This window comes from Nuphar pumila, chromosome 2 (assembly GCF_984573655.1).
Source record: "Nuphar pumila chromosome 2, dmNupPumi1.hap1.1, whole genome shotgun sequence".
In the NCBI taxonomy this organism is placed as follows: Eukaryota; Viridiplantae; Streptophyta; class Magnoliopsida; order Nymphaeales; family Nymphaeaceae; genus Nuphar; species Nuphar pumila.
The window spans coordinates 93386953-93410734 of NC_143250.1; the positions used below are offsets into that span (position 1 = coordinate 93386953).

General features: G+C 37.2%; 2 protein-coding genes across 2 annotated transcripts in view; one reads left to right on the forward strand and one right to left on the reverse strand.

The window, feature by feature from the left end:
* The first annotated feature begins 361 nt into the window (after positions 1 to 361).
* On the forward strand, positions 362 to 13227 carry LOC149846157 (pumilio homolog 24-like). The gene is made up of 17 exons (XM_089997864.1): positions 362 to 651; positions 758 to 811; positions 996 to 1057; positions 1152 to 1233; positions 1439 to 1562; positions 1656 to 1739; positions 2490 to 2604; positions 3174 to 3324; positions 3432 to 3545; positions 3797 to 3868; positions 4972 to 5022; positions 5127 to 5177; positions 5286 to 5396; positions 5520 to 5738; positions 5822 to 5896; positions 6386 to 6627; positions 12817 to 13227. The coding sequence occupies exons 1-17, from the start codon at positions 367 to 369 to the stop codon at positions 12956 to 12958; spliced, it is 2034 nt and encodes a 677-aa protein (XP_089853990.1). The 5' UTR covers positions 362 to 366; the 3' UTR covers positions 12959 to 13227.
* Positions 13228 to 16348: 3121 nt separating this feature from the next.
* Positions 16349 to 23782, reverse strand: part of LOC149846158 (putative phosphoinositide phosphatase SAC9) — a 59643-nt gene continuing 52209 nt past the window's right edge. Inside the window, exons 11-13 of the mRNA XM_089990549.1 lie at positions 17622 to 18056; positions 17280 to 17513; positions 16349 to 16780 (exon numbers count right to left, since the gene is read on the reverse strand). Of these exons, the coding sequence (XP_089846675.1) occupies positions 16499 to 16780; positions 17280 to 17513; positions 17622 to 18056 (951 nt within the window). The 3' untranslated portion in view covers positions 16349 to 16498. The remainder of the gene's footprint in view (positions 16781 to 17279; positions 17514 to 17621; positions 18057 to 23782) is intronic.

Here is a 23782-nt window from a genome sequence, read left to right on the forward strand (position 1 = left end):
CTTATAAATAAAATAATTAAACCAACACTAATGTGGCATTACATAACTTCATACACACTAATCTTTATCTAAAAGTGCAAAATACTAAAAAATACTTAAATGTTTTTTGTTTCATTTTATTTTCACAACAAAATAAAAATAACCTAAAGTAAATTTGAATCACTTGAAGGAGAGGGTATGATGCCGTTATTTGTTGATAAAAATATGACAGCAGGACCTGGTCCCGGACCCGGTCCTTCCAGAACTGGAGCACACATGGGCCAACCCGGACCCGAGCTGCCGTTTAGGTTTTCTTCTCTTCCCTCCTCTCCTCCTCCTCTCACACAGCAGAAGCCTTCCCTCTCTCTCCCCCCCTCTCTCTCTCTTATGGCGTCGGAGAAGCAACACTCTTCGAAAAAGAGGAAGCGAAACCCTAACCCTAATCCCACTCAGAAGGCGAACCCTAATCCCTCGAATAAGCTCAAATCCGCAGACACCAATCCCTTCAAGAAGCAGCAGAATCCGACGAAGAAGAATAAATTCATCATTTCGTCGAAGAACAAATCAGGGGCGAAACCGAACTCTCTGGAGAAGCAAAACCATATCTCACACAAGCCATCGGAGGGCGAAAACCCGTCGAAGAACGATGGAAGTCGCCGGTCGACATCCAAGGTCTCGAATTCGACATCGCAATCACGTCTTTTTTTTCTATTTTCGCATCCTGAAATCAGCATTGTTTCCTCGCTAAATGATTCCTAACATTGATCGGTGCCTGCAGGAATTGACGGAGGCGAGAAAGAAGAAAAGAAAGCCTAATTACGCTCTTCAGCATGTAAAATTTTCTTTTTGTTTTGTTTTTTCTGTTGTTTTCGTCATCGTTTTGGATTAAGTTGGCATAGAGCTGAATTTTAGTGTTATTTTATCTATTTGATTGATTTTTTTTTTATTATTTTTGGAATCGATATCTCTAATTTTGCCGGTGAAAATTTCTGGTGGGGGGCAATGATCGAGTTCAGGAACTTGCATTGCTATGGGAGAAGATGCGCCGTCGTGATATTTCGAAAGAGGACCGATCTAAGTACACAGCCATTACCACTAAATTTCCTTACGATGACATTTTTTTCTGTACCGTGTTTTTTGGGTCTCTTATGCACGATTTTGATGTAAGTCAGGCTGATAACTGATGCATTGAAGAAGATGAAAGGAAAGATCCCGGAAATTGCGGGTTCTCATGTTTCTTCCCGTGTTTTGCAGGTTGGTCTATGCGTGGCGTAACCATTGTGCTTTAAATTTGATTTTTTTTATGCTTTTGACGTTCTCTTTTAATTGCTAGATTCATGGTGTTTGGTTGTAGTTTGAGTATGATGGATTCAAGTTTTTGCCGTGTTATAACTTGGTTTATGACTTTATTTGAGTTTTTGAATTCTATTGGTTTGTTTGCGTCCGAATACACACGCAGACTTGCATCAAATACTGCCACCCATCGGAGAAGAACAACATCTGCGATGAGCTGCGACCACATTTCCTTACGCTTGCTCACAACAAATATGCAGTTCATCTTGTCAGCAAGATGCTGGATAATGGTAATTTATGACAATTGCGTAGATGGGTTTGATATAAACTGTTGCTTGCATTCCATGAGATATCTTAAATGCAGTTTGTTTCGTTCGTTGAAGCCAGTAAGAGCCAGCTGAAGACATTAATCTCTTCGCTCTCTGGGCATGTTGCTTCGCTTCTTCGTCGTCAGTTTGGATCAGCAGGTATTCTGTTTAGTTAGAATCAGGAACTCCCATTGTCTCATATTTATCCACACTGCAACCTGCGGCAATGCTCTCAGCTTTTGCCAGCCTCAAAATGTGGGTGTTCTTAATGATGCGAGTATTAGTGCATCCAAAGCACTAAGAAATTCAATAGTTATGCTATTGTTGTCATGTATAGAACCAGTTTTTTATGGTCATGATTTCATTGTGCTGCTGCTTGGTCCATACAAAAGAAACTTTTTCTAAGCATTTATATGTTTTATGAGATGTTTTAATCTATAACACAAAGATTACCCATATATTGAAAATATTATGATTTTACCATCATATTGTCAGAATTCAATATAATACTGGAAAACATGAGATTTTCAAGATATTGCCTATTTTGACAACATTGCATTTTTTTTATCATGAGATCATAGCGATTAAAGGCAATTATATGATTTTTACACATTATCTATATTTTTGTTTATATTTATTTTTATGTTTTTTTATATTTTTTCATACATACAGATATTTTCCGGAGAAAAACCAGATTTTTTTTTAAATATTGCGAGATCTTCCATCGCCAAGACTTTACTGAATGCAACTAGGGCAGTTTGATGCTCTATGACTATTTTTTACAAATTCTGGCTGGATAACAGTTTAACAGTTCCGCTTATGTAAAATATATACAGATTTAGATATGCCTGGTGTAATCATTAGGTTGTAGCTTATCTTTGTTGTTGACTACATTTTCCTTGCGTGCAGTGGTTGAACATGCATTCAGGATAGGAAATGCAGCTCAAAAGAGGGCGCTCTTGCTGGAACTATATTCAACTGAGTTTAGACTGTTTAAGGGTTTGAGCTCCGTGAGTGAGGGGAGGTATGATTATTAAGGGATAAATGCCTTATTTATGTGCTCCATTTTGTTCAATTATATTACCTTTCTGGAGTCATCTAGATGATTGCAATTCTACTGGTAGCTTCCAATAAAACAGGTCTAGTTATGTTAGAAATCCCAAAACACGACTCACTGAAGATATGTTTTGTTGACCCATCAGCCAGTAGTGAGTTTTGGATAAATCTAATTTTTAGGATTTAGGACTGCTCACCTAAAGTCAGTTATTGCTTACCTGAAAAAAAGGACTTGGAAATACTGTGATGAATTATTCAAAAGTTTATGTGCAGAAAATGTTAAACCAAAAGATTCAAAACACATCAGGAAACAAATGTTTGCATCTATGGGTTTTTGTTTTTTTCCTTTGCAAAGTTATATATTTCATTTTATTGGATGATATTTCTCTATCTTTTATTGGCCAGTGCTGTTTTATATATGCCCTATTTGGTTTTGGATTCCCCTTCTCAATTTAGTGCTTCACATTGTGGTTGGTGGTTTATTCATCAAAGGCAGTGTGCAGACTTGACGATCTATGTTATTATGCTTTTTACCAGGTTAGTAGATTTAATTTCTAGGCATGGTCTTCAAAAGTCTTCAGTTCTACAGCACATGTCCTCTGTACTTCAGCCAATATTGAAGAAGGAAATAGTTGACCATTCTATCATACACACTGCATTAATGGAGTTCTTCAGCATTGCTGACAAAGTAATGGATCTGAAATGTTTTTCTAAATGACATTATTTTACTTAATATGGCAGCATTTGATGAAAAACAAAATTTTCTATTCCCATCTGAGTTGAGCTTGCTTACAGTCTCTTGCCACAGATGTAATCCAACAGCTGTCTGGACCAATTCTTATTCGAATGATTCACACAAGAGATGGAGCGAGGATTGGTGTGCTTTGCGTCAAGCATAGCACAGCCAAGGTATTTCCATGAAACTTCTGCTCTTTGTTTTCCACATGTAGTTTTCTTTTTCTTTTTCCTGGTGAGAATTCTGTTCCTATGATCACTCTTTTTCAAACCATATGACACTACAACTCTTAAATTGTTGCTTGCAAGGTGGCTACAACTGATACAGATGCTTCTTGCTATTGCAAAGATTATATCCTATTGATGGTTAAAATTTCTTTCTACTATTATAGTTAGATATCGGAACTCACTCAAATTTCCTTCAGGAAAGAAAGAAAATTATCAAAGCCATGAAGGGACATGTTCAAAAGATTGCTCTTGATCAATATGGCGGCATGGTAAACTAAGTCTTTTAGTTTTCTTTTTATTTATTTATTTATTGGTATTGATTGTTCAGACCCCATTATAGTCATCTCATCATATTTCTTGGCATATGTTGGGATTTTTTTTTTCAGTTATCTATTTGTATATATGATCTAATACTTTATTAAGGTGTTCTTTTTCTAATTGGAATTCTAGTTTTGTTGCCTCAAAACTTAGGATAATGCCCTTTCTCTCTTATTATTATTACTATTATCTTCTTGATTAGTCTGTTGATATTGTAAAGGCAAATTTGAAATGTTTGAGTTCAGGAACTCCAGGAGAGTGGTAGTTGTTCAGACTTTTTTTTTGAAAGGCAGGCTGGGGTTAGGCAGACCCCCACCAGTTATTATTCAACGTACAATTGGGTTTTGAACCTGCAACGTCCCACCACAAAGGGATGTGCACTGACAGCTCCTACCGACCATGCAGAGCCCCCGTTGGTAGTGGTAATGGTTTAGACTAGAATTGTATAAATTAGTAAAATAGTATCATAGATTGTGAGAATGTTAGGAGACAAATATGATCTTCCTCTTTCTCTGTAGGTAGTTAATATTGTTGACTTTAACAACATCCTTTAGTTGCTCGAGTGCTTGAATGTTATGCAAAAAAAAGTTCTATGTGCAGCTTTTGATCCTTGTTACATATAATGACTTTGCTACCCTCCTTTTTCTTTTTCACTTTTTTTGTTTGGAAACAGAAAAACACTGACCCGTGCATGTTGGGTTCTTTGTTGCATTTGAGGGTCCTACAGATAGTCTGCATTCTTGAGTCTGTGTTTGTTCTTGTACAAAGTTGTATAATGGTCATGGTTCTTCCAGTTGTTGATTGTTGGGTGCTGCCTGCATAATAAGAAATAGTGGTAGAGAACCTCAAAAATGTATGTTCAGTCAGAAAATTACTTTCTTCTTGTCATGTTTCTTAGTTTTTAAGGTTTAAGATTGGAGTTTATATGTAATAGTTGTATCAGGTTAATTCTTGTCATTTTCGGTTTAAGATTGGAGTTTATATGTAATAGTTGTATCAGGTTAATTCTTGTCATTTTCGTTTCTAATTGGTTTCTCTGTTCTTTTCTTTGCAGGTTCTTACTTGTATTTTGTGTGTGGTTGATGATACAAAACTTATAGCCAAGGTTAGTTGCCAGAAACTTTATGCTTCTTTTAGATAAATGTTTGGATGTTTTCATGATTTTTTTTCTGTAGGCTTTTGATGGTCATACTCTTGATCTGATGCCAGGTGATTATTCAAGAGCTACAATCAGGACTCAAGGAACTCATTTTAGATAAGGTTGGTTTTCTTTTATTAAATGCCTTGAACATTTGAAATCTTATGGTAGTCAGTAATAATGCTAGTTAAAATCTATTAGCGCTTAGCTCTTCTTTGTGGAATTATCAGAATGGAAGACGACCATTGTTGCAGCTGCTTCATCCATATTGTTCGCGGTATTTTGGTCCAGATGATTTGGCAATGTTGAACTTATCAGTTCCTTCTCTATCGACCTCTGAGGCAATTTCTCTTGAAAAATCCCATATTCATGATTAATATTTGAAGTCATAAACTATTGTGGGTATGCTAGATGACTCAGTAATCTAATCTCTACCAAATGATATGCTTTCTTTTCATTTCTAGGGAAAAAAGTTTGAAGTTAACACTGAAGTAGTCAAGGAATCTGAATTATCAAAAACAGATCAATCTAATCATGTAAACACTGATAATGGAGTACAGTTTACTGAGGATGCTAAAGATGATAGCTCAGCCCCTAAAGAAAGCAGTAGTTTGGCTGACAAAGGGAAAAAGGATCCTTCCTTGCGAAGACTTGAGATACTGATTAACAGTGGGCTGGCAGAGGTTTGTCTTCTTTTTGATGTATTTGCTGCCAATTGCATGCATGCTGCTAGCAACTGAAGCTCATTCTGTTATTTCGCATGCAGGGCCTCATCAATGTTTGCATTGATAATGCTGCAGAACTTTTGCGGTCTAATTTTTCCAAAGATGTGATATATGAGGTAATCATCTCTTGGACCTAGAATTGCTTGTTTGGAACAATAATTTCAATCATGAATTCATGACTCCATATAAACTTCTAAGCCATTCTGTAAGTGTGCAAGTGACGGGCATGTTGTTAGCCATGTTATTGTTATTGTAATCATTGGATCAGCACAGAGGTGGGTAGACCTCTGAGATCTGAATCACTTATACCTGCCTACCATAATTTGTGCTTTTGTTGAAGCCACAAAGACGTTATAGCTTCATAAGTTTGTTTCTGGACTCCATTCACCTTTCTGTTTTCTTTCATCCGAAAAATCTTCAGCTGTCCTGTACGTTGAGAATGGGTCTTTGGTCCAATTCTTTACTCTCGCCATCAACCAGATATCAGAAAGTTACAACTTCACTGATAACGTGATATCATACTGTAGATTACTGATTAACTTTCTGAGGATCCTAAAGATCAGTTTGTGCTGGTTTTGATGGTAAATTTTCACTTATCTTTATAGGTGGCGATGGGTGGAGCTGGAGGTGTGCTTTGGCAAACCTTGTCAGGCAAGTTGGACGCCCTTCATGTGGCCATATCACAACTAGGTGCTGCACCAAAGGTGGAGTCGCAGGAGCATGTGTTTGAGAACTTCCATTCAAGCAGGGCCATTAGAAAACTAATTTTGGAGTGTCCTCGCTTTGCTATTACCTTGTGGAAGCTGGCATTGAAGAATAGGTGCAAATTTTGGGCTCAGGGTCACAGGTAAGTGTGAAAATGTCTTCAAAGAGACTATGTGCACAAAAGCACTAAGTTCTCAATGTGTGATGTGTGCACAAAGGCACAAGAAGAACACTTGGAACAAGTGTGCACAAAGGCACAACACATACAAGATATTACAAATGCACAAAGGCATAAAAATAAAATAAGAATCTTTATTGAAATGAAAATAGCTTTTGCTAAAAGCTTCAAAAATACAAAGGGGGCAAACCCCTATTTATACATGTAGTGAAGCCTTAGAGGTAGGGGTGGCAAAACCTGACCCGACCCGCCAACCCGCCTCTTAGGCGGGTTCGGGTTTGGAAAAAACGAACCCGTTTAATAAACGGGTCAACCCGCCTAACCCGTTTATTAAACGGGTCGGGTTCGTGTTAGGGGTATGCCAACCCGCCAACCCGCCTGACCCGTTTAATAAACGGGTTAGGCGGGTGGGTCAACTCGTCAACCCGCCAACCCGTCTGCCAACCCGCCGACCCGACCCGCCAACCCGACCCGCCAACCCGACCCGTCAACCTGACCAACGAACCTGAGAACCCGTTTACCCGACCCAACCCATTTATTAAATGGGTTGGCGGGTCGTGTCGGGTTACCCGTTTATTAAACGGGCCGGGTTCGTGTTTGCCACAACTGACCCGTTTAATAAACGGGTCGGGTTTGGGTTGAGGTATGCTGACCCGCCAACCCGACACGATTGCCACCACTACTTAGAGGGGCTCCACATATAGACGTTGGAGGGGCCCAACGTCTATAGTGTGTTGTGACTGTTAGAGGGGCCCAACGTCTATAGTGTGGCCCCCCAAGGGCTGGAAATAATAATAAAAAAAAGAATAAAATCATATTCAAAAGTGAATATACGTAAAAAAAGGAAAATGATAGATTTACCCTTATCATGTATTACATATATATAGTTTACATTTTAACATTCCCCCTCAAACTTATGGTGTGATAACCGAAAGTTTGCCAAAAAAATTAAATCTAGGAGAACATAGTGCTTTAGAGAGATCAATGACTTTCTTCAGGTATTCTTCTCTAACATAGTGGCGGTCCATCTCGATATGCTTCGTGCGCACATGAAATGCGTGATTCTTGGCAATATATATTGCACTTTTGCTGTCACAACATAGCTTTGTAGGCCCTTAAACACTATCCCCCATAACTTCTAGCAACTGTCGAATCCAAACATTTTTCATGGTTTTAGTTGCCATGGCTCGGTACTCAGTCAGAGTAGAAGACAAAGACACACTTTTGTTGTTTCTTGCATCTTCAAGAAACTAAAGATTCACCTAGAAAGACACAAAAGCCAGTGGTGGAGTGATGGTTATTTGGGTCACCTCCTCAATCAGAGTTAGTATACTCAATTAAATTTAAATCAGAGGATGAAGATAGAAATACTCCCTTATTTATGAATCCCTTTGCATATCTGATAATTCGAAGAATGACACTCATATGAATTGATGTAGGGGCATGCTGAAATTGACTTGCAACATGTACTGCATGAGAGATATCCGGCCTGATAATGCTAAGATACATCAATGATCCAACGAGTTGCCTATGAATCCCATCATCAATCTTCTTTTTTGTTCCTACTACTTCAGGAGTTTCACAGATTTTGTCATCTGTAATGCCTAAAAAATATAGCCCCTATGAGAATATGTAACTTAAATGCTTAAAAAATATGTCAGAAAACCTAAGTTCGACATTTCAAATTTTTCTGTTAATGCAGACTTGATTCTCTTGATTCCTTTGGCATCATCACCTGTGATCAACATATCGTCAACATATAATAACAAAATCACAATTCCTGCATCAGACTTTTTGAAAAACAAAGCAATATCAGTATAACATGAAGTAAAACCATTTTCTACCATGAAATTGTTAAATCGATCATACCAAGCCTTGGAAGCTTGTTTCAAATCATAGAGAGCTTTTCGTAGGCGAAAAACTTTACCCTTAGGAACATCCATACCCGGAGGAGCATCCATTATAGACTTTTTCATTTAAATGTCCATTTAAGAATGCATTTTTAACATCCATTTGATATACGTTTCATTTTTTAATAAAGACAATTGTAATTAGGCACCTAACAATAACCATCCACGCAACGGGGGCGAATGTTTCATCGTAATCTATACCATATTCTTGACTATATCCCTTGACGACTAGATGAGCTTTATATCTTTCAAGTGACCCATCACTCTTAGTTTTGACTTTGAAAACCCATCTACATCCTATTATTTTCTTTCCTTTGGGTAAATTTTGGAATTCCTAAGTTTTAGCTTTCTTAAGGGGTCTAAGTCCATAACCCTTTGCATCTCTTCGTTCTATTATTTTCTTGGCTTCTTCAAAATTCTTAGGTTCCATGTATGAATGAATAACACTTAAGACATGCTCTATTTTAGGTGAGAAGGATTCATAGGATATAAATCTAGAAGTGTTTCTCCTAGTTCTCTCGATTCTACGAGGATTGTTTATTGAGTAAGGTTTATTAGATTCACTATATTTTTCAATTGCACTTCTAAAAGTGTTTCTATCTCTATGTGTATACGTAATTGGTTCACTAGATATTCCTTTTTCGATAGTTTGCTTAAGAAGTGGAGAACACTCACTATCTTGTATATCATCATTAGAAGCATCAAATATCATTTCATCATCACTAGAAATATCCTCATTTCTAGACAATAATTCAAACAAGAAGGAATAATCGACATTATCCTCATAAGGTTTATATTTCTTCAAAACCACTTAAGTTTTCTAAGAAGGTTACATTTCTATAAACATATAATTTATCATTTTTGACATAATAACACCTAAATCCCTTTTGTGTTTTCGAATATCCAAGAAATGCACAAGGAATGACTTTGGGTGAAAGTTTATCATTTTTGTCGGTAAGAACAAAACATTTGCATCAAAAAATGCTTAGTCTATTATAATCGGGTTCCTTTTGATACAAGGTTTCAAAAGGTGATATTTTATTCAAGTTCTTTGAAAGAAGACGATTTATAAGATAGACAGATGCAAGAGCTGCCTCAACCCAAAATCTTTTAGGGATTTTTTGAGAGATAAGCAAAGTCCTAGTGGTTTCAACTATATGTTTTCTTTCGTTTAAGCCATTTTGTTGGGGTATTTTGGGACATGATTTTTGATGAATAATTCCATTAGTTTCAAGATAATTTTTAAAATCATTTGAGAGATATTCTCTTCCAGAATCAGTTCTAAGAATTTTAACTTACTATTAAATTGATTTTTTATCATCATGTGATATGTCTTAAACATAAAAAAAATCTCACGTTTATGCTTGAAAAAGTATATCCAACAAAATCTAGAATAATCATTAACAAAAATGACATAGTAAGAAAATCCTCCATTAGATACAACGGGTGCCGGTCCCTATACATCCGAATGCACAATTTCAAAAGGTTTGGTTGTAAACATAGTTCTTTATCCAAAAGGTAAGCTTTTCATTTTTTCAAGAATGCAATCATTACAAGTGAAGTTGTCTTTACATAGATCTTTAACAAAATGCAAATAAGAAAGCATGACAATATTGGGATGCCCAAGATGCTTATGCCAAACATTTATATCTTTATGCTGAGCAATGTTATAAAAAAAGTGTTTTGAAATTTGGAGAAATTCCATGTAATATAGATCTCTTTTCCTAGAGCCTTCTCCGATCAACTTTTCGGACCGACGATCCTGTATCAAACATTTATTTAATGAGAATTTGATTACACCCATGGTCCGATAGTTGAGAGACCGAAAGCAAATTTAAGTTTAACTTAAAAATAAATCTAATTTTAGGAATAAAAAATTCTTGATTTTCAAAATTTTCAATTCCTTTAATTTCAAGAGAAGCACAATCCGTGGTTGAGACAAAAGAAAGAGATATTTTTTGTGTATTCGGAAAGAGCAAAAATATTTGGAGTTATAGGAAAGGAGGCACCCGAATATAAAAGCCAAGAAGTCTTACCGAGAGGAGAGAATGTTGACATGGCAGCCCAAAAAACGGATCCCTTGAAGAAAGGTTGAAGAGCTTCCATAATTTGACTTAGAGGCAATGTTCCATTGTTAGAAATAGATGGACCCTCCTCCTTATATGGTTGAAATGTTGTAGACATGGCCACCATCTTCTTCCATTTATGACACACCGGTTTAATATGTCTCGGTTCTTTGCAAAAATGACATAATCTTGCTATAGTCTCTTCCTTAGTACCTTCTATTTTGGCCACCATTTTCATCTAGAGATGACATAATATGTCTCGATTTTGATTTTGGAATTTGTTAAAATGAGGTTTTTTTTATGTTTTCACATTATTTTTCGGTCTAGAGACGACATAAACTCCTTCATTTTCATCTGTTGAAGGAACGTCCAACACACTTTGATTGGTTTTGTTCATTCCCAATCTAGTTTATTTTCCACTTAGTTTGGTCAGAACATCTTTTAGAGGTGGAGATGTAAAAAAAGATAAAAGAGAGGATTTAGTTTGTTCAAATTCTGGTCTAAGCCCATTTAAAAAATTGAAAAAGTGATTCTCTTTCAATTGCTTATGCCTTAGCTCAATAGCTTCTTCACTCCATTTGGGTTTAAGGTGTGCAAGTTCATCCCAAATGGATGATAATTCAGCAAAGTATTTTTTAATGGACATTTTTCCTTGTTGAATAGTCAATGCCTTTTTTTGAAGATAGTATTTATGGGATAGATCTCTTGAAGTATACATCCTCTCAAGATAATCCCAAACTTGAAATGCCTTTTTAAACTTTAAAATATTGACACTTCTCCTTGTTTTCACCGTAGAAAAAAATCCAAAAAAGGATTTTAGAATTCTTTATTTCTCACTCATGCTTCTTATTATATTTTTCAAAGGCCTTATCTCTTTTTTTTTCCATCAAGAGCCTTAATTTCACCTTTTTCAATAATGGTGTTTTTTGGTTCGGGTTCGGCAATAGTGCCTTTGACATAGCCCTAAGGGCCTTTTTCCTTAATATGAGTTTCCATATTGTTGGCCCAAACAGATAGTTGAATCCATTGAGTTTAAATCCGAGGAAAAAATGAGAATCCTTTTCTCCCATGCCTTTATGAGAAAGAGTCTTATAAATTTGAAATCTTATCACAACATATCTTTTTTGAGCTTACATGATGTATTGCACTTCACTTGAAATGATTTGCAAGAGCTTTTCACGCCAAAAGAACGAGAATGAGGAATAGGCACATTCTTCGAGGCGATCACTGTGATGATGCAATACCCGAGCTCTTTTTCTAGAAACCTCGCTCTGATACCATGTGAAAATGTCTTCAAAGAGACTGTGCACAAAAGCACTAAGTTATCAACGTGTGATGTGTGCACAAAGGCACAAGAAGAATACTTGGAACAACTTTGCACAAGGGCACAACACATACAAGAGATTACAAATGCACAAAGGCATAAAAATAAGATAGAATCTTTATTGAAATGGAAAGAGCTTTGGCGGGGGTGAACCCTTGGAGGGGCTCCACGTATATATGTTGGAGCCCCTCCAACTGTCACGAGGGGCCCAACGTCTATAGTGTGCACCCCCCCCCCCCGAAAGCTGAAAATAATAATAATAAAAAAGAAAAAATAGAAAAAAAAGAATGCAATCATATTCAAAAGTGAATATGTGTAAAAAAGGGAAATGACAGATTTACCCTTATCGGGTATTACAAAAATATATATCTATATTTATATGTATATAGATACGTAGACATATATATAGAATATATATACATATATATGTATATTTATCTCTCTCTCTCTCTCTATATATATATATATGTATAGATATATATAGTTTACATTTTAACAGTAAGACCATTTATGGACCCTTTTCCACTTTCAAATGTAAACTCTCTTTTTCAGCGTATAGAAAACTGCACCCATTTTGAACTCTGGCAACTTCACGTTGGAGGGCATGGGATCAACGTCATCCTTAATCTCCTACAGCATTAAAATATATTATCTGATAATTACACCCGTAGATCTGTAGATGGGGGCAAGATCAGAGATTAGTTGTCTTTTAATTTGACCCAAAGTTCTCAACTGCATTGTTGGTTCAGCCCAATTAGACTTAACGTCCTCTCATAATCCTTGGTCATGTCCATATTTGTTTTTTTATCATGTGCATATTTATTTATTATTTTTTATGTGTTTGGTGTTACAGTTGCAAGGTTGTTTCTGCATATATGGAATCCTCTGATCAAGAAGTGAAAGATCTAGCCAAATCGGAAGTTCAACCGTTGATAGATTCTGGTTTTCTCAAAATTTCGGAAACCAAGAAACCTGAAATACGTGGTTCTATGTAACACAACTGAACGCCAAGAATGTTCTGAAAGTCTGGTTCTGTCGCCGTATTTTTTTCTTTCAACCACAGGCCAGAATCTAGTAACTCATTCTCTGAGACGAGTTACTGTGGAGCTTTCCAAGCCTTTGCTGTGGATGGTTCCATAAAGGGCCAAACGTTGTTGGGGAACAAGTTGAGCATTTTATGTATCTTTTCTAGTTTGGTTTACACTGTACCCATCTGAACCATATTGAAAATTTTTGGTTTCTTATGAAATATGGAGTTTTGTCTTCCCTGGTTGAGAATGAGTCACGAAGGATGCACTGCAATTTTCTGTGTTCTATGTATGTGTACTGCGGATCAAGTAGATGTGTGCGAAAATCACACAGCTATCAGGGAAAGCAAATCAAAACCTTACTACGCTTGTGGTGAAGATTGAGTTTAGCAGATAACTTCATTGTGCCCATGATGATTTGGGATTGAGGGGTTCCTTCCATCTTCATTCCTGGAAGGCGACGGCTCTGGGATTTGTTTTAGTAAAAACAGATCTCAAGTTAGTTTTTGTGAAAAATTTGATAGCAGTTAGGTTGGATGTGCAAGACCATATCTAACTGCTTATTTCCGTTGCACATTTCTGCTTTCGAGTATTGAGGTATATAGCATGTTGATCTCCGCAGATGATTTGGCATCTTTTTGCATTGTAGTTGGATGGATATGCTGTTCATGATTTTGCATCTCCCAAATATTCTCCAATGCTACCAAGGCCATGTCTCTATAAAAGAAATGTACAATGAGATTTAAGTTGCAGAAAAGTTTCCATCACACCCTGAGAATGGTGTGTTTGGTTGGAAAGACATGGGTTTGTGTTGCAATTCTCATAAACTGGAAAATCTGCTTTTCCTCTTCTATCCTGGTAGTTTCGTCTGCCATTGTAACCTGCAGTCCCACAAAGATCATCGGGTGGATGATGGGAATCAAGGAAGGTGGAGCGTTCTAGAGGAGTCCTTTGATGAGGGTAGCCTGGAGATTTGAACATGGCAGGATCAAAGATTGGAGATTCATTTCTGGGTGTTTGATGATAGATTCTGATGGAACTGGTGATCACTTTTGCTTCCTCCCTTATTGTCTCTTTCATTTCCCTCCTTGCTTTCTCCAGTCCTGCCCTTCTTGAAGAAAACTTTGTCTTATTTACCTTGTTCATTTTGTCGATCGGACCTTAGGCTGTAGATGGTGTGCTTCTCTTGCATCTGGTGCATACTCGGTGAGATCTTTCCATGTTGAATTCCATTCTCCTTGTTTCGTTGGAGAGGCATGCATATGCCTGTAGTCATTTTCTTACCGCACATATATCAATTGCTAGCAGACTAATGGAAACAAGGAAAAAGATTGCATGCACTACGCATCTGTGTTGGATAGCAAAGCCTCTTTGATGGTTTGCTGCCTTACGCGAAGGTAGACAGTTTCTTTTATTTCCCTCAGAAAAATCTGTTCAAAGCGACCCGAATTTGTACGTGTAGTGCAAGAGTGCTGATTTGATTTTTAGATTCGTAGTGTGGTTGTCCTAACAATGCTGTTGGATTAAATGATGCTTACCTCCGAAACAAGCTTAAATGTAACCTCAGCATGACGATGTTTGTTTTTGTCAGGATGGATCTGCAAGGCTGGGAAAATAAAGGGAAGGAAAAAGAAGATTCATTAGCATTCAAAGCTGTTCATTTTTTTTTCTGTTTTGGATCTTACCCAGTTGATGGTAACGCTTCTTGATGACATCAATTCCAGCATTCTCTTCTACCTATCCTCATAGGACAAACTCTTATGAACAGAAGAACAGAATATTGTATATATGTCGAAACTTTGAAGATTACAGAACTGAAAAGAAAATCTAATGGGCGGCCAAAACATACGTGTAGAACTCGATACCAATCGACGAACTCAGATGTCTCTGGACAGGAGAGTTGGGGATTGCATGAACAAGATCTTGATGAGACGGAGCAGATCTCTTCAATCAACTTTGATTTCAACTCTTCTGCATCTTCCCCAGCTTTGACCGTTTTCTCTCTCATCTCCCCAACACCAAAACAAGGAGATGAAAGGAAAATGGCAATACCATTATTATTGGAAAACAAAAAGGCAGGCAGGAGGGATAGGTGAAGATGTTTCTGTGGGTTTAAAAGTTTATGTTATTTGATGAGAGAGAAAGCAGAAGGCCTCACCTCTTCAGTCAAGATTTGAAATGGTTTGAGTTAGTGGGAAAGTTGGGGAGAGGTTACCGTTAGGTTTGACACGTGTACGAATCTTGGAAGGCTAGCTTATTGAGGTGGAGTTGTTGGGCTCCCTCTTGTAACTACTCTCCCATGTTTACGGGATGACGTGGGAGATCATCATATGGCTCCTACAAGGTCCATGAACCGGGTCTAAGTTGATAGAGAACCACTTGGGCCAGATTTTATTAGATTCGGAGTCTCAGACATGACTTTGAATTATAAAAAGTGAATCCAAACCCAAATCGATATGAATCAGATTTGGGTTTAGGTATAATTATGATTTCAATTTATAGCTCAAATAGGTAGTCTATGTTCAAATCCCATGAGCATCACCCCCTGCGCAAGTCGTGGTGACTCCTCGGGGTAAGGGGTAAGCCTTCAGAGTTTTATGCTGCCAGGACAACAACCTTAAGTACGACAGACAGGGCCAGCACAACTAGGTCGATGATCCTGGGGTGGTTTCTCCGAGTAATATATATATATATATATATTCATATTTGGGGTTTGTTATCAGATTCGGTAAAAGTGGGTTGGGTTTATCAAACCCATATTGAAGAAGATTGGACTCGAAGCTAAATCAACGTGGATGTGTTTATTCAAAGTAAAAAAATGTATCTCGTCACTATTTTTATTATTTTCTTTTTCTCTTTATACGTTTAGCCATCTTGGGACTTTATGCTTCTCTTTTTTTTTTCCTCAACCTTTTTATCTTTATCCATTTGTACTTAAACCTTATAGTCAGCGACAAAAGCTAGGGAAAATGAACCTTGTGAACCACAAATATGCAACTTTTTGTTGACAGCATTTTTTTTGTGTTTTGGCAAATCCAACCTTGCAGATGTGTTAGACATGCTTCATTTGCTAACAATGGACATTTAGATTGTATTTTTCAATGGAAAATATGATTTTTGAAGCTTGATCAATGTTAGAATCGTTATCAGCCCTGAATCGATTTTCAAAACGATTTAGGGAAACGGCCGATTCCAATTTTGAACTGAATCAGCTAACTTTTAACCAGCAGATGGCATCTGTCACAAAAACAATTAATTTGCATGAAAAAAAAAAACAGTCAAAATTTGAACCCAAGATACCCTCGGTTATGATAGTGCAACCTAAACCATCCAACAACTCATCTATACCAAATGCACAATTTTTTTTCTTTATTATATGATTCAGAGGTATTGAATTATACATCAGAACATCAATAATCTCAGTCCTATTTAAATTAGAAAATTACACAAGCAGAAGTGCGACCACCTGAGAGCATGCCAGAGATCTGAACTAACCATAAAAAACAATTAAACGGCAGAAAGACTTGTCCACTTCCCAAGCTCATAAGGCTCAGCATAATAATATATTTTGATCCTATTATTCAGAGTCAGCCCGGATGCCAATGGTACACCTCCGGCAACAGAGTCATCTTGCTCTGCTGGATCATCAGCAAATGCAGCAACGTCACCAAGCAGCCTGAAAGTAATCCTTTGAGCTTGTATCGGCCTCGGAAAGTCAAAGTACATGGGCGTGCCTGCCTGCAACTCGGGCAACCGATATTCCCCAACTGTGACTTCATTGTTTTGGTCCTGTAGAAAAGTAAAGATTATCAGACCAGGTTTTCACATATAACAAGGCAACATAGATTGGACCAAACCCTGTAGCAGGCAAAAGGGAGACCACAGGATCTGCAACCTAAGACCACCAATTTCTGACCAAGGCAATGGTGCCATCCATTAATAGTTGCACAAGCTCTTAACGATATGGGATAAAACGTGCAGTGTCTCCTTAAAATAATGGCCATGGGGAAATCGGAATATTCTTAAGTATAGGTGTCATGGGGAATAATCAAATCAATGGGCTTTATCTGTCAAGCTCATAATGACATGGGATAAAACCTGCAGTATCTCCTCCTTAAAATAATGGTCATGGGGAAATCTGAATATTAACTTGATTCTGAATTTTTTCTCAGGTATAGGTGTATCAGAAAAGCACATCTACAAAAGGAATATACAAAACCATATAACCACAAAAGGCACAAGCTAACCAAATGCACTAAGCATGTAAATAGAATAGTTATTCATGCACCTGGATAACAGATACTTGAATAAACAAAACTGCAGTAGTGATGTGCCTGTCTTCTATACATGTTAGAGGCTGGTCACAGATGTTCATATCCAAAGGAGTAGGTGAATGGGATACACGAGGTCTTATCACACTTAAGGCATCAATACGAAATCCAGCCACGCCAGGTGCACTAGGTGATAAATATTGTTCCAATATGCAATCATTGTCTGTTAACCGTTCAGTCTCAACAGGAATCTGCAACAAATTCAGAGAAAGCGCACATAAGAATTATCTTTGTGATAGAAAATCATAGTCTACATATGGGAATTGGGAAATAATTTTCCATCCAAAATCATGTCATACTTTGAACCGACCCAACTGTGGTGGTCTATCCAACCAAGTTTTTTGACTCATCTTGTCAGAGCCTTGAAATGAGGTTTCACGTGCAGAATCTTTTTCAACAAGGGTCCCTGTTACCAAAATCCTTCTTGCATGAATACAGGGAGCATATTCATTGCTTCCACTCGGCATACTGGTGTCTTGCAAAGAAAGTTCACCAAATCCTTTCTCTAGACTAACAGAACTTGAGCTAACGGGGCGAAGACTTAGCTGCATCCAAATGATACGACACTGAACAGGATTGCGGAAAGTGAATCTCACATGTCTAGGTACATCTTTTTGTACATTGCTATTTTCTGGTCCATATAATTCTGATGAAGCAATTAGGGATGCAATATCCCATATTCCCAAACAAGATCTTTCTTCTTTATTGACCTTATTGCTAGCCCATATCTGAACCTGTGAAAGCAAACTCAGCATTTATCAGCTAACTTCATTGGACACAACCAACAAGCCATCCAACGAAAAATCAAGCAGTGGCAGGTAAGAGGGGCATGGCAGTTTTATACTGGAGAATAAGAGAATCAAAATCTAAAAATCTTAAACTCAAGTTCAGGTGAAAAAACAAAATTATTGAAGTCTGCTAGATAGTAATAATCACCTTATGTATGGCAGTTTATAGACCATATAGACATTGATATCAATATCCACACGTTTGTGAGAATGTCACATTTTTCTCAAATCAAATATCCCTCTACAAGGAGCAGTTTCATGATATTTGAAGGGGCTTCTGTAGAGACCTACATTTTTCACTTTCAAAACCATCTAAGATGTATACATTTTCACGAAGGCTATATCTGGGAGCCTTCAATCGGCCATCATGTTGAGATTTCCGCCATGCTCCCATACTCTCTTGCTGTTTGGGAGCAGTGCGTTGCTGAAACAATGCGTTGGAACTGGTGTTGGCAGGCCCAACACCACATTTCAACATCTTTCTCGAGAGGATGTTTTTGGCAACTCCATCTCTCAACATCACACATTGGCAAAACAATATTTTGGCAACACACTAAAACCATGTTTCCGTCCCATTGCAAGGATCCCAAACATAGCCTAAAATGCACTCTTCACTTCCTAGAGAGGGGATTCAAATAACAGCAAAAACAAATGCACAAATGCCAGAAAAGTATAGCTCTCACTATGATGTGAACACTGGCCAAACACATGTACACACGTGTGCGCATACTGACGGACATATAAGCACATTTGCATAAGCATATTGCACACAGTCACAAACAAATCTTGGATAGATTACTACTGGATGGAATTGGATGCTCTTCTCATGGTTAACTGCAACCTATGTCACATGGGTGCGGGTGCGGGTACGGGTACGGGTGCGACACGGGTGCGGAGCAATTTCAAAAATTTTGGACACGGGGACACGGCTATATATATTTAAAAAAATATATATAACAATAATAAGACTCGGTCAAAGTTGTGCCCATTAGGGAACACAACTATATATATATATCTATATATATATATATATATATATATATATAGAGAGAGAGAGAGAGAGAGAGAGAGAGAGAGAGAGAGAGAGAGAGAGAGAGAGAGAGATTTTTAGTTTTTATACGTCTTTTTCCCTAAAAATGGACAAAAATAGACTCAGTCAAAGTTGACCGAGTCCAAAATGTGGACAGACTCGGCCCCAGTGCGTTGACCGAGTCTGATACTTGGTTGACCGTGTCCGCCCCGTGTCGGGGCGTGTCAACGCAGGTAGGTCGGCCTTATAGCCAAGTCCGTGTGACATAGACAGCAACATTTAAGATTGTTTCCTTTTTTTCCATAACAGAGATGGGGGAATTAAGGCCCCCTCCTTTTACAAAGAAGAATATCAATCAGACCAGTTTGGTGGTCGAGACCTCCACCAGAGTCTATCACCCTGTTGGGCCACAGAGTCGAGTAACTGACAGACAGACACACATAGATTAGTAAGCCTACCCCTTTTAAATTTCAAATAAACAAAAATACATCTATTGAGAAAGAACGAAAAGTACATTCCATATTGTAGGAATCACATGCTGTTGACAAATTGAAATATGGTAGAGATCTAGATGGCTCAAAGCCTACACTGAAAATATAAGGTTGATGGACAAGGTACAATGAAAAATATGGTTTTGACCACCATGAAATCTGTGTTTTTCTCTGAAAATGGAAAATCAACAGGGCATGTAGCATTTTATCCATAGAGATCCCTTTGGTTGGATACCAAGGATACAAGCATATTCATCTTAAACTTATCCTGTTTCTAAAGGCACTTTTTTCATTTCTTACTAAATTAGCATTAGTTATTTGTGCTTGTATATGTTGAAATATATTCCAGAGTAAGTTCTTCAAAAGCCAGCAGTTCACAACACTTTTCTTACCCTTTTTCCTTAGTTGGGATCAATCCAACTAACAACATAGAGACCTACATAACTGTAACGACCCCAACTTATACCCAAGAAAAAGTGTGGATTTTGTTTTTTTAAATCAATTGCGGAAATCTTTCCAGAGACCCGGAGCCTTTATAATTCCACCACAACTAGGAAACTCGACACAACACAAGGGATCTTACACCCCATCTTTCAATCCAAACCCAAACTGCATCACTTTTATTAATTAAGAAATGATAGAGTCATGAGACAAATAAATAAGAACATCAGAGCACAAAAAGGAGAATAAAAAGAAAGAGTCCCGCTGTCCATAGAAGTCTGTCAAACAGTCATGTGATTCCCTCGTAGCTCCTCTCATGAGCAAGTCGCCTCACAGAACATCTGAGGTTGCGAAAAACACCAAAAGCAGAGTGTCAGAATCCAATTTTTTTTACGTACGAATCCCTCTAATGAAACAAATGAACATAAAAAATACAGATAGGATTAATATACAGGACAAGTAACAAAGTAAGTAATTATGCATGATCTAATGCATAACAGAAAAATACATGATCTCAGTGCACATGCATGAGTAGTTTATTATCTTTAATCAAGTTCTTTTTCATATGCATGCTCCTATTAGAATGTACAGACATTTACGTTATACTTTTTATTATTACCATTGCCCGCAGATACTCCAAACGAGTAAGAATTTCTGAGGTCAAGTTGGGTTCCTAGGGTAACTTAGCACACAAGTTGTATTTTATTACTGGGTTTCAAACTTAACCCTCGATCGAAACAGTCTTTGAAACATTAAACCACCCATCTAATATCGGAACACTAGGGACCACCCATCCACAAGTGTAACTTTTCTTGGTATACCAAAAGAACAGTTGTGTTTACACACCACCCCTAGGTAAAGTGGCGGAAACTCCATAAAACCGTGACCAGGAGAAGAACCTCAGTATCGGGTTTAAGGGCACAACAACACACACATAATTTTTGTATCCTCACGGGGACGTAAATTACACCATTCTCTTTATTTATCTTGTTATTAATATCAATTTTCATTATTTGCAATTCACCATGCAAAATTAATAACATAAGTTCGCATATCCACATGCGAAGCTCTTCACGGTCCATCTGTGGCATCAATAGAACAGTGCAATTAGAATCACAATATCAAATGAGATTTTCGCAGTGCATAAACAAGTAAAGTAAGGAGTATACCGGCTCAAGGCATTCCACTGCCCGTGATGATCCACTTTGATCATCCATGCATTCATATGCAAAAATCATTAGGAATATACTAATGCATTCATTACGTGTCACAAGCTTTCCAATGCACAATCATGGATGCCAATGACTATATCCTTAAGCATGTATTCATATTCAGATGAATGCATTCATGTAACCATACCCAAAGCATGCTTCCATTCATGAACCAATTCAAGTAAACATGTGAACCAGTGCATGCTTTTAATCACGAATCAATTCAATTAAGCATGTGAACATTCATGAATCAATCTCATTACACGTGTGACCATACATAACATTTTGTGCAAGCTAAAAATATATTTATCACGTGTGTGTTTATGCAGCTAAAACAATCTTACAATAACATATTGCTAACACATGTCATAGCGGGTTAAAACATGTGAAAGAATCCCGTCCTTAGCATGTATAAAAATCATAATGCATGTACTTAACCAAATCTGAAAATCTAATTACATAATCGGACCCATTCACTTTATGTGTGCACATGCACTAGGAACAAACTTGAAATAACATATGGTGTAAGCATGTCATGACATGTCAAAGCATATGAAGAATTCCATTCATTAACCTATATAAGGGTTTTAAACAACCACATTTAGAGAAATCTGGAAACTTTCATTCACAACTGAACTTGTTTCCAGATTTCCATAATCATGAGCATCACTGAAAGATCAAGTATTTAAGTTGGCCCTTATGCATGAACTGAGCATACAACCATTATAAAAATCTGAATATTTTGTTACACAGGTAACTTCAACATTCAGGTCAAGAGAGGTTACACCTTCAACCCACTAAACACAACATATACTTAAAAAAAAATAAAAAAAAATCCTGTCCAGCCGAGCCCACTCGGCTGGGCTCCAAAAGCCTGGCAGACCGGGCCAACTATTCTGGTTCAGCTGGGCCGGCTGCCTTGACAGTGCGTGGCCAGGTCTGGTCACGCTTAGCCAGTCGAGCCACTCGGCTGGTCTGCTGACCAGACCCGCCTTACAGCCCCTTTTTTTTTGTAAAAAAATATGCTGCCCAGGCCGAGCCACTCGGCTGGGCCTTGCAGTAACAAATCAGGCCTGTCAAAAAACAGGCCTGACAACACAAAACAGTCTGGCCAGATCTCACGGCCAGATCTGGCCGGACAGAACAGAAAGCCTCCATAAAACTTTTTAAAATAAAATTTTTCTTTTTCTTCTTACAAACACATCCAGATTTCAGGATCTATGCATGCATTTATTTGCATACATGCCTTCAAGCATATGTATTACGCATGTACCGGAACTAACATGCAAGCATGAGCATGCTACTTCATTAAAATATGTTTTGAATCATACCCCATTATGCACGCTTTCAACGAAAATTACATGTATACTCAATATTTTATTGCTCCTTTACATGCTTCTAACAATACATATCATGGCTCATCCGTCAAAATCGACAATAGCATAATGTAAACACTTAACAAACTAAATTTTATCATGAAATAAATTCTGTTTTAGCATAAAAATAGTTATGTACAAAATTTTACTTTGAAAAGATAAAGAGAATAAAAAATACATCTATGGAAATTGATTTTTATCGAAAACAACTCTAAATCATGCTTTTATTAGCAATAAAAATTCTGTTTTTCATAAAAATAAACATACACAGAAATTTCTTTTTGAAGAGGTGAATAAAAATAAAAAAATAAACCCATGGAAGAGGATCCATAAATCCTCTTTCATATATTTTAGAGTAGACATATAGATCTACTCTTTTTCCATGGATGTTCATCTAAATCATGCATGGAAAACCCATCTACACTCGATTTCTCAATTAAATAAAGAGAGAAGACCCGTACCTTTTCGTGAATCGAAGAGAACAAAAAAATAAATGGTGAAAAGTGTTGGATGGCTAGAGAGGAAGGTCTCCTTCTCCCCTTCTTCCTCTCTTTTCCTCCCCTTTCTCCTTTCTTTCTTTCTCTTTTCCTTCTGTCTCCTTTTTTTCTCTTTCTTTCTTTCCTCTTTTTTTTTCTCTTAAATAGACAAGAGAGGGGGTGACGACTCCCCCCCCTTCTTTATCCCTTTTGAGGAAACTCTCTTTTCCTTTCTAAAATTTTCCAACACTCTCTTATTTTGACTTTTTTTCAAAGTTTCCAATTTGCTTTATAATTCTTTCTAAAACTTTCTTTAGCCCTCTAAGGCATGTACAAGGACTCTTTTAAGAAGTCCTAATCATTCATATAATTAAAATTCAAAATTGATAAAAAATATTTAATTATTTATTTAATTATTATTTATTAATTAATTAATTAAATATTTTCGAAATTCCAAAGTTAGTTTAATTACTTTAGGAGTCTTCTTAACTCCATCTAACTTTAATTTAAAGCTTTAAACTGAATTTAAAGCTAGATTTTCATTGGACATGGATTTTGATATGGGTCCGGATCCAAAATCCAAATCTATATCCAAAACGAAATTGGATTATGATCTGGATCAAATCAAGATTAACATGGGTCTTGGA